This window comes from Melampsora larici-populina (genome assembly GCF_000204055.1).
Source record: "Melampsora larici-populina 98AG31 unplaced genomic scaffold MELLAscaffold_100, whole genome shotgun sequence".
Taxonomy (NCBI): domain Eukaryota; kingdom Fungi; phylum Basidiomycota; class Pucciniomycetes; order Pucciniales; family Melampsoraceae; genus Melampsora; species Melampsora laricis-populina.
Window position 1 is genome coordinate 6388 of NW_006768864.1, and position 14095 is coordinate 20482.

General features: G+C 40.2%; 2 protein-coding genes across 2 annotated transcripts; both read left to right on the forward strand.

Moving 5' to 3' along the window:
* Window positions 1-4323: 4323 nt before the first annotated feature.
* On the forward strand, window positions 4324-5191 carry MELLADRAFT_113915 (uncharacterized protein; the record flags this gene model as incomplete). Its single annotated transcript, XM_007418674.1, has 4 exons — window positions 4324-4420; window positions 4463-4623; window positions 4708-4941; window positions 4997-5191. The coding sequence occupies 4 exons, from the start codon at window positions 4324-4326 to the stop codon at window positions 5189-5191; spliced, it is 687 nt and encodes a 228-aa protein (XP_007418736.1).
* Window positions 5192-6161: 970 nt separating this feature from the next.
* On the forward strand, window positions 6162-7500 carry MELLADRAFT_113916 (uncharacterized protein; the record flags this gene model as incomplete). Its single annotated transcript, XM_007418675.1, has 4 exons — window positions 6162-6321; window positions 6588-6613; window positions 6924-7259; window positions 7372-7500. The coding sequence occupies 4 exons, from the start codon at window positions 6162-6164 to the stop codon at window positions 7498-7500; spliced, it is 651 nt and encodes a 216-aa protein (XP_007418737.1).
* Between the last annotated feature and the right edge of the window lie 6595 nt (window positions 7501-14095).

Consider the following 14095-nt stretch of genomic DNA (forward strand, 5'->3'; position numbering starts at 1 on the left):
ATACCCTCATGTGAATGTAGTTCACAACCACGAGGTGATTCTAATTCACACGGTGTGAATTTGATTCACATAGTGTGATTCTGATTCACATGGTGTGAATGCCATTCACATGAGGTGAACAAAAATCACATGAGGTGAACAAAAATCACATGAGGTGATTGACTTTCACACCGTGTGAACTGGAATCACCTTGTGTCAATTGCATTCACCTCATAGTGAATGAAAATCATTGAGCTGTGTTCAGGGATTAAGACACCTGATGATATTTTCTCTGCTTAGGAGTCTTGTACAGCATCACACACAGCTGCTTCAGATATACGGGGAAAATCTACTTGGAAGGGGTGTGATGATACTGGCCTGATTGGATTGGCTTGCCGTCATGATCATGTCTTGAAATTTGTGAATGTGGTCCAGAGCGGAGAGCGGTGAGCTTTCTTCATCATCAAACATGATTTACTACGTGTGGCATGTGTGAAAGATTGATTCATCCTGGTGACCTTTGATACAATTGGTCAGTATTTTGTACTGGCATTGCTTTACCAGTTAATTCAAGATACAGAGAAGGCAGGCAAACCAAAACAAAGCCGTACGGTTTTTTACGACATTGGTTGTACACTAGAAAAAAGTGTTCAGAAAGTGGAGTTCTGCAGCTCTTTGTATTAAACCGTGCAATACCTGATAAGTTCTTGACTCCACAGAACGAGTATTTCAAGGAGGAATACCAGCGTGGTGATCTCAAATTTGCAACTAGTGCATTTCATGCATATGCACATAGATGGACTTGTCAGTTGAAATACAATCCACGGCTGAACAAGGGATATGGATTGACCAACGGCAAAGGCAATGAGAGGATCTGGTCTGATAATGATCCTCTGATAGCACCGAATTGATGTGCGACTAAACAACACCGTGTTGATGCACTAGATTTGCAGTCAAGTCATGGCAATGAAACAAGACCCAATAATGCAAGTATGTAATATTTTTCTCAAGAAAAGATAATGGTAGGAACTTAGATGATTTATTTGCAGCCCATTCAATGCAGGTGAAATTAAATACAGCAGAAAAAAGATTCAAGGGGGCATCACATACACTTCAAAGACTTCAGTCTCAAGATCCTACTTTCTTATATGGCTATTTTTCCAGGCAGTGGGAATGGCAGAAGGCCACTCAGCTGGCTGTAATAGATGATTGTGGTGTGCAAGAGAAGATGGAACAGCATTTGGTGGCGCTTCTGGACTTGGAAGAGAAGGTGAAGGACGCACAGTGAGTGGGGATTTTGATGTTTTGGAACCATTGTGGATGATTTGTGCTGACTTTGATCCGGTGTAACATGTGGGAACATATCATCAGCAATGAGCTCTCTTGTCTGCGACAAAAGCGGTGAGGAACTTGGACAGAAGAAGAGATGGAACTATTTCTCACATTGCCGGGATCAATTGTGGAGCTTGAGATGGCAGTTGAGGAAGTGAGATAAGAGTTGGGAACCCCTGAGTTCACTCGACTTCGAGCTGCTACAGGTGGGTGATCTCATTCAATCATATCCTATGTATGTTGACTAACATGTTTGATATGAAAAGGTCTCAAAGCTGAAGCACTCATACGTGGTCATCTGGCTAAGATGAAGCTATATGAAGCCAAAGTTGGTATAGTTGAAGCGCAGAAAAAATGGGACACGGAGGGTCAAGGCAAGTTTTTATCTTTTTGAGAAACTCTGAAGCGTATATTCATGTTAGAATTTACTTTTCTGTAGGCACAAAAGCACAGAAGGGTCTCAAGATGTTAATGAGCAAGAAACATTTGATGTTTAAGAAAAAGTGGACGTCCTATGAAGATCAGGTGTCACAATACAACAGAATTCGGCCAGTTAGCCGTATGGTTTGTCCATCACTTGATGAAGCCAAAAGGCTACCATTTGAGGATATTTTCTGGAATGTGGGGGTGCTTGCTCATCCTACGGAGAAGTGGGCTGTAGATCCAGGCACAATTGAAGGTATACAAGCCTTTTTACAACACAGGTCTTGAAGTGAAAAACTCCAAAGAATTGGCTGAGAGACTCAGCAGATGGTATATGAGGCTTTGAAGACTGAAGACAAGCTAGATGGATTACTAGCAGTGTGTAGCAGTGGCAAGTTTTTCCATCTTTTCTATTGTGGATGTTTTCTATCTTATGTTTTCTAATGGTACACACTTGTGAATATTTCAGATTGTGATCCTGAAAATGGTGGAAGAGATCTAATAGACAGCCCCCAGGATGATCTCAAAATTATTGAGGAGGATATGCTGCATGGGGAAGATGATGGTGATGCAGCACGGCTTCATGAGCAAGTGGATCACCTGTACATCATGGAAGAAACCACTGATGAAGAGGATCTTTGGAGTGAAAGTGGGATGGATGGTAGCTATGATTAAATATATGGGAAAGAATGTTTTTTTTGCGTTTTTTTTTGTTTTGAGTTAACCTTTTAGAATTTAAAGGTTGAATTTCTGGGTATCCTCTCAGTAAACATGTTCCTGTAGGTGAAATGAATTCACATGTGGGTGATACAAATTCACATGTGGGTGATACAAATTCACATATAGGTGAAATTCATTCACATATAGGTGAAATGAATTCACATGTAGGTGAAATGAATTCACGTGTAGGTGATGTATAATCACATGTAGGTGATGTATAATCACATAGGTGTGTTTTATTACATAGGTGCGTTTTGCATTTGGTGGTATGTGTTGACATGTAGGTGATATGAATTCACATGTAGGTGAAGTAAATTCACATATTGGTGGTATGTGTTGACATATAGACACACATATGTGTGGGTAAATATGGGGGTTTCAAGTTTGTTTGTTTTGTGCGCACAATTTATAAATTTGGACAAGTTGTTTGTAAGAGAAATTATGCGTAAAAACATAAGTTGTGTGATTTTGAGCTGTGACTGAGGTGAATGGGAATCTGATACTTACTCCAGGCCTGGACAGACATTCACATGTGTGTGACCATACGTGGTAGTTCAATCTGGGACGTAGTCTTTACGGGTGGGAATCACATAGGTGTGATTGATATTCACATAGATGTGAATTCCATTCACATCGGTGTGATCCCAATTTTTAGGCGCATGTGTGATTGGTTGTTGAACTTGATCAAATGCAAGAATATGGGCATGGATAGTGTTTTATGGGTTCCTAGCTCATGTAGTGATGGAAAAAGGACTTGATAACAGCTTTGAGTCCAACATGTTGGGGAGTCGGCGCGTCGGACGGGGAGGTTTTGCGGCTATAAGCCAATAGGAAGTACACGTTTCCTATTGACTTATATCCAAAAGGTTGGGTAGCGACAGGTGTGAGATGGTCAAGTGGGAATTTAACAAAGAGTTTGAAAAATTCTTATTCTATCACTGTTGGAAATCAAGGAGGTTGGGTTCAACAATAATGAAAGTCAAAACAAACAAATGGGTTGAAAGATGTGTTTCATGAATCACTGAATGATTGAGCTGTGGGTGGCTGACTTAGGAGATGATGACCAAAGGGATGGTTTGTCTCAAAAAGCCAGAATGGATTTTTGCATCAAATGACTTCAATTGCACTGGCAACCTCATTGAGGCTGACAATGTCATTGATTCCCTTTATTATGTGCATTGTGAAGTTGTGTGATGCATAATAAATTGGATTGATTGAGTGATTCACCTTCATAATTAGCCGTATGGAGACCAAACATTTGAGATCTTGAGTAGAAAATCAAATCTTTTTGCTCTCTACCTTTGATTCCCCTTCCTGAATATTTGATTGCAAAAGCTCTTCACCACCAATCTGTTTCCATCAGACCGTACCATTTTCCCTTTCATCTGTTTCCATCAAACTGTACCATTTTCCCTTTGACTGCAATCTTATCATGAGTATAATTGATAAAATCAGCTCACTTTTCAAGGAATATGGCAATGAGCTCAGGAGTGACAACATTACTATGGTGGAACTACAAAATACACTGCAATCCTTCCCAAAGCCCATCCTAAATTCAATGAGCATTTCTCAACATTTGCTCATTGTGCCATTCACAATGACTCTGTGTGTGGCAGAATTATCCATAGAAGTGCTAGCACTGAACCTGTTCATATATCACAATACAGAGTGGTTCCTAGCAAACCTCTCAATTATATTTACAACTGGGCCAATACTGATCCGAAATCCTTGCCATCTGCTGCCGACTTTTCAAAACAACTACCACATCCTTACCCACCCTTTCTAGCACCAGTCCCTCAATGACCATGGGCTTCTGCATTGTTTATCAACACTTTCAAACCTTTTGAAGAAGTTTTGGATAAGCTAGAGATGGAAGCTCCTTCTCCCACTCAATCTCACTCTGCACCATTCATCTACACTTTCAAGCCTCTCAAAGAAGTGGCGGATAAGCTAGAGATGGAACCTCGTCCTCCTCCTCAATCTCATTAACCTCCTTACTCACCATTAGACAATGGACAATCACCTAGAAATAAGAGAAAATCCAATGAAGCTCAACCCAAAGCCCGTATATCTGTGAGACCACAGTGTATGCAAGCTGCAGATGGTGGACTTTCCAATGGCTGTATAGCTATTGGAAACAAAAATTGCCCTTTTCAGTACTGTGTTGGGGTACGTACAATATCCCCGGACTATTTTTTATCCTTCTTGCTACAAATGACACAACAACCCAAATTTCCAATATTGCTTCCTTAGTGCTGCAGGGCATACAGTGACACTACCTGTAGTGAACACAGTATCAGGTCTCTTGCCCCTGCATTGGTGCAACAACCAAGTCAAGACCCACCGAAGATATGTAATCCAGGTGATGGTCAATTCATCATGGAACATCTCTCAGCAAAGTGTTTGCGACCTGTTGGTGGTCTTGTGTTATTTGAGTCACATAAGGAATTGGGCAGATTAAAGTGCCCTTTTCAGTACGGTATTGGGGTAAGTGCAATATCCCTATGATGTTGTTTCTTTCTTTCTTTCTTTCAATACATAGCACAACCCGACTTGCCTTGGATTTGTTAGTGATGCACCATGTATGGCACCACTGCCTGTAGGGTCCATCCCCACAATCTCACCCCCGTGCGACCAGGTGGTAAAGGCACAGCATCATTCACAACAGATAAATGTGGGCTCCTTTTCTCTGTGTTGTGATGCAAATCTGATTACTAGGTCTTCTAGGGTTTTCTGAAAAAGATGGGCAATTTACTTGTCATGCTTGCGACTCCAATATGACAGATAGGTACCTGAAGAAACACATGAAAGATCCGCTTCATCAATAATGGTTAAAAGTATGGCAGGAAGAACAAGAAGCAGACAAGTGAACTACGCACACTATGCCAGATTGCAAATTTACTGCTGAGTTTAGAAATTGGGAGAAAATCATTGTATTTGTGAGTGTTCAAAAGTTTCTGCCCAAGCCTGGGCATTACTGGACAAAACTTGGGTTTCTGACCAAATACACCCCAAAATCATTTTCCTTTGGAATATCTTCAAAACCTAAGGTAAAAATATGAAAAAAGACGCAAAATGGCGGGACATCACAGGCAGATTCAATCATAATCTTTGCAAATTTTTCCAACCTCTCAGACATTGCTGAGGATTTTCTACATCTTGACTTTTCTCAACTCTAAGGTATATTATTGATGTCACCTTTTCCTCAAAGCCTTGGTATCTGAACAATCCAATCCAATTGACATAGAGATCTCGTCTCCAGCAGAGGTTGATTCCAAAAACGCTTTTGATACCCACAACCTTGAACAATTAGAGTCCTGTGAGTCCGTTTCAGATAATCTTGGATGCCAACTTACACTGATGCCCAGTATGCCAGGTTTTGTCAAGAAATGTGGACAAGTTGTTTGTCTAGCCTGTCATGGTGATACATACACGGTAGAAAGCTTGAAGCAACATATGAAAAGTCTTCCGCATATGAAGCAATTGGAAATTTGGGTGGGAAAAGAAGAAGCCAAACACCAAATGAATTGGCGTATAAATCACCTAGAAGAATTTCTGCGGCTGGGGGCACCATTGACTGACAATCTGAATGATGTAGGAACCTCTGCTCAAGCTCCCAAGGAGTCTGTCTATACTTTTGATCCCAAAGTATAGAATTGGACCCCTTTGAGTCCCTTTGAGATCATCTTGGATGCTAGCATATGCTGATGCCCAGTCTACTAGGTTACGTTGAGGTGAAATGGAATCTTGCTTGTGTAGCTTGTGTGGCCCAGGAAATTGAATCAACTGCTCTTTTGAATACACACATCAATAGTCTTGGACAACAAAAACAATTAGAAAAGCAGTCGGATATCATGGAAGATAACTGTGAGTCCCTTCGAAATGGTATTGGATGCCACCTTCCACTGACACCAAGTCTTGCAGGTTTTGTCGGGGGAAAACATAATTTTCTTTGTCTAGTATGCAACAAGAAACCAATCTGATCATTTTTGAGAACTGAAACTGGCAATCAGAGGCACATCAACTTGCAATAAGTACTTATGTTAAGACAGGAGGCAGTTCTTTCCTTTGTTGAGTACGTGACAACAATCAACCAATCTCATTCAGTTGTGTCACCCAAAATATCAACTCAGTGGGCCATCAAAAACGACTAAAGAAGGTGTGTCCAGCCACCAAGGAGTTTGAAGAAGAAGAAGAAGACTAAAAAGACAAAGACAAAGATGACAAAGACAACAACAAAGATGACAAAGAGGAAGAAGAAGAAGAAGGAAGAGAAAAAGAAGTCCGTGAGTTGCTTTCAAATAATTTTCATCTTAACCTATCTGATCTCCACTCTTGCAGATTTTGTTCAGAAAGGCTCAAAATATTTGTTGCACAAACATTAAAACAACAAATCTCCCTGCTTGTCAGCTCCACCTGTTTGACCTTCTCATCCTGTCACTCACCTTTGTGTCATTTCCACTAAGTAGCCACATGCTGGGGACGACAAAACAAGGGGGTGCCTTGAGAAAGCCAGAGCACACCATTTGAGTCCTCCAAAAAGGGTTCCAAGTGCTCCTCACTACTGGGGTAAGTCACTTTGGTGGTTTGGGCCAGGGATCTTCTTCTCATCCTCCTGGAGCATTGGTAAAGCCAAAGCAAGAATGCTGCTCTGGGAGAGATGGCAACAAGGATATAGGTGTTATGGTTTGATAAGGATGTTTACAAACCTAGCTATGCAAAAGTTTTTGGTCTACATAAGCAGGGATTCTGTGGCTTATGCAAGGGTGGGCTATGGTTTCTGTGGAATCACAGCTTTTGGTAGAGTGCGTGAGAAACAAATTCACATTTTATACTTATTGAAACATAGGTACCATATGCTGCGCAAACATGGAGTCATGTCTGTGAATGGTCTTTATTCCTTACCCCCACTGAAAGCCAAACTGGGCGCCACATCAAATCAGGGAAGATGTGTTCTTGGCCCGCGCAGTTTGTGCAAAAAATGGAAGGAATATGCCAGGATATTTGATCCAATTGGGATTTGAGAAAGACTCTTCAAATGCCTGAAATCCAGCTGGTCTTTAAAGCAGACTGTTTCTGGCCAGAGAACCAAAAGCTGTAAGTAATCCTGGGTGCTGGTATGAGCATGCAAATAAATGTTATCATTGGAGGGTCTTTAACAAGAAGACAAGGATGTCACAAGGATCAGGAAAGTCCATCTCGTAAGAAATTGGTCTTTCTCAGTTTTGATCTGAAAAGATTGGATGAAAGGTAATAAAATAATAAAACTGATGATGTCTTTGTTTTGATTGGGCCCGGTAAAAAAATAATTACAAAATAAATGTCTTTGTGCTTTTCAAAGATTTCTGGTTTCAGTAACACAGAATTAAACATCTTTATCAAATTACCAGGTTTTTATCTATCTCTTATGCAGCATCTCTTGTTTTTCTTCATTTCAAAAAAAGCAAATTTCTTTTTTAATGTGAAGTTGAAAGTTATACTTTGACTTGAATTCCAACTTCACATTGAATGTTAAGTTAAATAAAGTATAAAGTTTGCATTGAATTCGGATTTCAACTTCACATTGAATTTGTATTTGAAACTCAAGGGTTCACAGCTCTGCCTTCCATGGAATGCAGAGCTTAGTCGTACCATGAGCAGCCTTTATTTATTTGTCCAGTCCACTCAACAACAGTTAAAACATTCTCAATTGACCATCAAACCTGTCTCAATTTGTCTAATGGAAGTTGGAATTTGGATTATACAGGAAGAAAAAAAGCACATTGATGCTGAGAAGGAAGGGAAGGTTAGCATCTGATAAAGTAATCCCAAACATAATCAGTGAAAATAAGAACACTCTCCACTATTATCAAAATCAAGGGAGCTCTAGGGAACCAATCAAGATCAATGGATATACGTGGACCTTAGGAATTAATTATCACATGCCGATCTATGTAACAATCAGCGGTGTACTGATTATTTTTTCCTTCTACATTTGCGAGCTTGGTGGGTCTTGGTGTGATTGAGTGAGATGACTTCAAGTGTTCTGGATTTTGTGTATCCAGAACACTTGAGATGCTCATGATTGTTGAACCAATGAAAAATCCAGACCGCTTTAGGTGGTCACCTGGAGGAATGTTATACGCACCCTAATCAATCACAATCCCCAACACCAAGCAATTTACCTCAAAAAGGAATTTGTTTCTCAAAAGCCTTTCCAGAGGACATTACATAATTCCCATTCATTCATAATTGAGTCACATCATTATTTGTTTCTTTCTAATGAATTTATTGACAAAAAACATCTAACAAATCATTTTGTTCTTTTCATTTAAAACCCCAAGAAAAAAACACAAGAGTTATTACCATAATCATGAATTAGAAAGGTTGAAAATAGACACATCTACATTCAAATCTGAAAGATTTTGAAAATCAGAATGAGGCTGGCATGGAATTGATCATGAATAATCTTAACAAACTCTTCAAGTGGATCCCATTTTCCTACACTTTTTAAAACATATCTAGTGTAGGCTATTGGAATTGGAATCTCACACTACACTTGAGAACTCCATCTGTTGATATCTCCATTTGCATCATCTGGTAATGTTCAGCAGCCATTAGACCGTTTTCAAACTTCTTGCGCAGAAAGACAGCATCTGGAAACTGAGGAAGGGTTGGATATTGAGGTGAGCCCATCCTGACGTAAGCATTGGCCGCAAGGACCACTTTTAAAGCTGTTTCAATCACGGGTTGGGTAGGATTCATAACAGTGCTGAGGACCACACGGGCAAAGCTTTCCTCCATTGGTTTAGCAGCTAGTGGTTTCTGGGCTTGTTCAGTTGCTAGATACTTGAATAGAGTTAGGCAATAGCACAGCACTTCCTCTCCAGGTTTGCATAGTTCTAGCTCATAAATTTTACTTTTTCCATAATTCCACACAACACCTCCTACAAATCACTTCACCAATAAAAAAATAAAAATAAACATAAAGAATAAAAAAAAATACTACTGTTTCATTATATGTTGGACTCAAGAAAAAATAACAAAGTTATTTACTACCTTCAAGCAAATTAAACTTCAAAAATCACCACTGAAAACCAGACAATACAGGAGTTTTTGTGTTTAAATCCAGTTGAAAACTGAATTTGAACTTTTCATTTTCTCTTGATGTTTACGGAATGCGAGAGGTGTCAAGGTGACAATGCAAAAATCAAAAATCAAAAATCACAATTCCCGGGTGCGAAATTCAAAAATCAAAGACAAAACTACAGAAAATATTCAAATACAGGGCAAAAACCCCTGTACTGGAGTAAAAGTCATGGCACAAACCACTTTCAGACCAGGTTACGGCCCAAATTTCAGTAAATTGACAACTTGAAACTCAACATTTGTCACCCCATTGTCGCATTGACACAAAAAGTACCAGGAAAGCCACAAAAGAGGAAAACAAAATTCAAAAATCAAAAAAACAAAAGTCGAAAATCAAAAAACAAATGTCAATAATCAAAAAACAACAAAAACAACAATTAACAAACCATAAACGAAGACCCCAAAGATGAAAACTTCACATTAGATGATGAAAATTGTACAAACCACCTCTCTACCTCTCTACCTCTCAACCAATCACACAACCCATACACCACACACCATCACTGATCATCTTATATTGGCCAGTCATTCATCCACATTCATCCATCTTTTGTCATAGTCTCCACCCATCCACCTTGTTCAACAAAACCTACACTACACTGAACTTCTTTGATTGTCATCACTCTTCTTCATCCTTCTTTGATCGTCTTCACCCTTCTTCAATCTTCTTGGATCGGCTTGAATCCTCTGTAATCTTCTTTTATCAGCTTCAATCTTCTTTATCTTCTTCAATCGTCTTCCATCTTCTTCACTCTTCTTCAATCTTCTTGGATTGGCTTCAATCTTCTGTAATCTTCTTTTATCAGCTTCCATCTTCTTTATCTTCTTCAATCGGCTTCCATCTTCTTCACCCTTTGTTGATTGGCTTCACCCTACTTCAATCTTCTTGGATCGGCTTCAATCTTCTGTAATCTTCTTTTATAAGCTTCAATCTTCTTTAGTAGTCTTCAATCTTCTTCAATCGGCTTCCATCTTCTTTAGTATTCGTCAATCAGCTTCAATCTTCTGTAATCTTCTTTGATACCTTCAATCTTCTTTAGTATTCTTCAATCGGCTTCAATCATCTTCAATCATCTTCAATCATCTTTGATATCCCTCGATCTCCTTTGATCTTCTTTAGTATTCTTCAATTGGCTTCAATCTTCTTTTCAACATTTGTGTGAGTCAAATGAATCAATACACTTTCTTCAAGCTTGCTCAATCCTGTGTTTTATTTTCCCAATGGTTCAAAACTTTCCGGTCTATGCAGGAAGCGGTGCTACCACTGAATGTGCTTATTTCTTTGAAGAAGTACTTGATGTTACACAATACCGCAAATATACCAGCAATCACAACTTTGAACTCCGGGGTTCTGAAAGTCCTTTTGTCAATGATGTAATGCAAGCTCTCAGTCATTGGTCTCATAAACACTATAACGTAAGAAGAATGGTTGCGGATCTTCAGGGGGTGGGTTTGGTATTGACAGACCCTTTGATTGTGGATCCAAGCAAGTAAGTAGATTGGTGCTTGTATGCAAAATGTTTGCCTGACTGTTTGTTTCACCCATAACCCAGTATGGCTTGGTGCGATGGAAACACTGGAAGGAAAGGCTTGGAGAATTTCTATACCCAGCGCAAATGCAATAGGATATGCAAGCACTTTGGGTTGCTCCGCCCAAAAATAGCACAATTAAGTATATGGGAGGAGATGGAGCTGTTGTATGGAGGTAAATCTGGGGAACAAACTCATATTCCAGCAAGAGATCAGCACATGGTGTAAAATGAGGAGTAAATTCTTTCATTTCAACTTGTATTCCAAAATTTGTTGCTCTTAAAAATTCCAAAAAATTACAAAAATACTTTGCTCACAAAATTATCATCTTAAACACATGGGGCATCGGTCTCGTCTGCCAGTTTCTTGCTGGAATCATACACAAATAGAGATAAAGAACAAGTCCTTTCATCATGAACGTCCACCACCCAAGGACGTTCATCTTGGCGGGCTTCATCCTTGTCTAGTTTGGCTGGATCCTTGCTGGTAGCTGAATTTTTGGCATAGGTTGCGGGTGTTAAAACATGGAACATATTAAGTTTCTGGAAAGATCCTCATGTGAAAAGGTGAAGGTAAACAAACCAATGACTGTTCCGCTTTGATATTGTCCAGCACGCTCAGATGATCTGTGACCAAATGCTCTCATAGTACCTTGCGGCTTGCTGGGCGGTACCATCTTGACTGCATGATTTTGCTTGATTACACGCAGGGCTTCAGAGTGTTGCTGCATGATCTTGATAGCCCTTCAAAAGTCTTTCCAAAGTTTCACTTCTGCAGGGTCATTGCTGGCGTGGTCCTGCAGCAAGAATTGTCAGCCATGTGAATACAACATAAAGCTTGAGGGACTTGACCACTTTGTTGAACCTAGCAACACATATAAGCTTGTTTCCAGCCAGATTCACAAGTAGAACAGTTCCATAGGTAACTACTTGCTCTTTCCCGTTCCCAAATTGAGGAACTTGGAAAACATCACAGTCCTCTGGCAAGCCAAACCGGTCTTTGATTCCTGCTTTAATTCTTTGACTGACACATTCTCTTTGAACATCCTGGACTGGATCCTGTTTGGCATTGTGTTGTTCAGCCTTCTTCCTCTTTTGGCACTCCGCAAGCTTTTGCTTTCTGAGGTCTGATACTGGTTTTGGCATCTACGTAAAAAAACATTGTTTTGATTAGTGGAATGCTCATCAAAAAATCAAGATTTCTTAATTTGTGTGGGGATGCAATGAAATAATGAATAAAGTGAATAAACAATGAGTGATTAAATATTTGATGGATTGAATGATTGAGTATGAATGACATGAATATATAAATTTATGAATAATTGTTTGAAGAAATGATTGATAAAGTAATTTCTTGAGGATTGAAATCAGGAAGCACCAAGATACATTTAGCAAAGGGTTAGGCTGGTAGTTGGGGGTCCCCTCGGTCACTTGCCCTGCCCTTCACGAGACATAAACATCTCTGCATGTATCTCAAGTACTTCCGTCTTCCATGAGTCAATGTGAATAACCTTGAGCTGTAAATCTTTTGAAATAAGTGAATTTGCATTAATGAATAATTGTTTGAAGGAATGATTGATAAAGTAATTTCTTGAGGATTGAAATCAGGAAGCTCTGAGATACATTTAGCAAAGGGTTAGGCTGGTAGTTGGGGGTCCCCTCAGTCACTTGCCCTGCCCTTCACGAGACATAAACATCTCTGCATGTATCTCAAGTACTTCCGTCTTCAATAATTGTTTGTGAGTAAATCATGAGTGGTAAATGTTTTGAATTATATGAGTCTTCTTTTGCGATGAATGGAACAGATGTTTGAGAAATATTGATTGATTTATTAATCTACATTCAATTATTATCGGCTTCTTGTGGATTCTTCAAGGTTCTATTTCTTCTTGAGGATATAATATTTCTTCTTATATGTTCTGTATTGATCTTGGTGAAGTCAGGAACAAATGGGAAGACAAAGGAAGAACATGGATTACCTTGGTTGATTCAACAAATTGAAGAAAGCGGACAGAACAGATTTCAAGAATAATAAGATCAGAAGAATCAAATAACAAAGGACTCGTTAAATGCTTCCACTCAAATGGTGGCTGAGTTGTGGTCAGCCATTACCCAATGTATACACATGTAGCCTTACACCTTACATTTGATATGTTTACATATCTCACATGTCAACATATGGTTCACACAGAGATTGTACCACGGGAAGGTTCATTACTCAAGAACCAATCGTAGTTGACATGTAGTTACCGGGGCCTAGACTGTCTTAGGCCCCGGCCCGACCTTCTCCAAGGTAAGGCCACCTGGCAATGAGGTGGCCTTACTGATCAATCGAATGGGCCACCCAATTCCTAGGTGGCCTTACCTTAAAAGTAAGGCCACCTAGGAATTAGGTGGCCCCTCCATTGCACGATCACTCAGTGATCGTGCAATGGAGGAATCCAGGGCCGAGGCCGCAGCTTGGCCCTGGACCAATGCGCAATGCCATCGCACTATCACTGAGTGATAGTGCGATGGCACGGCCACCTAATTCCTAGGTGGCCTTACCTTAAAAGTAAGGCCACCTAGGAATTAGGTGGCCCCTCCATTGCACGATCACTCAGTGATCGTGCGATGGAGGAATCCAGGGCCAAGGCCGCACCTCGGCCCTGGACCGATCCGCAATGCCATCGCACTATCACTCAGTGATAGTGCGATGGAGGGGCCACCTAATTCCTAGGTGGCCCCTCCATCGCACGATCACTCAGTGATCGTGCAATGGAGGAATCCAGGGCCAAGGCCGCAGCTCGGCCCTGGACCGATCCGCAATGCCATCGCACTATCACTGAGTGATAGTGCGATGGCACGGCCACCTAATTCCTAGGTGGCCTTACTTTTAAGGTAAGGCCACCTGGCAATTAGGTGGCCTGATCGGTCACCCACCAATATTCTTTGTGCTCAAATGTGTTTTCAAAACTAAAATTCCAGTAAAAAAAGTTAAATTT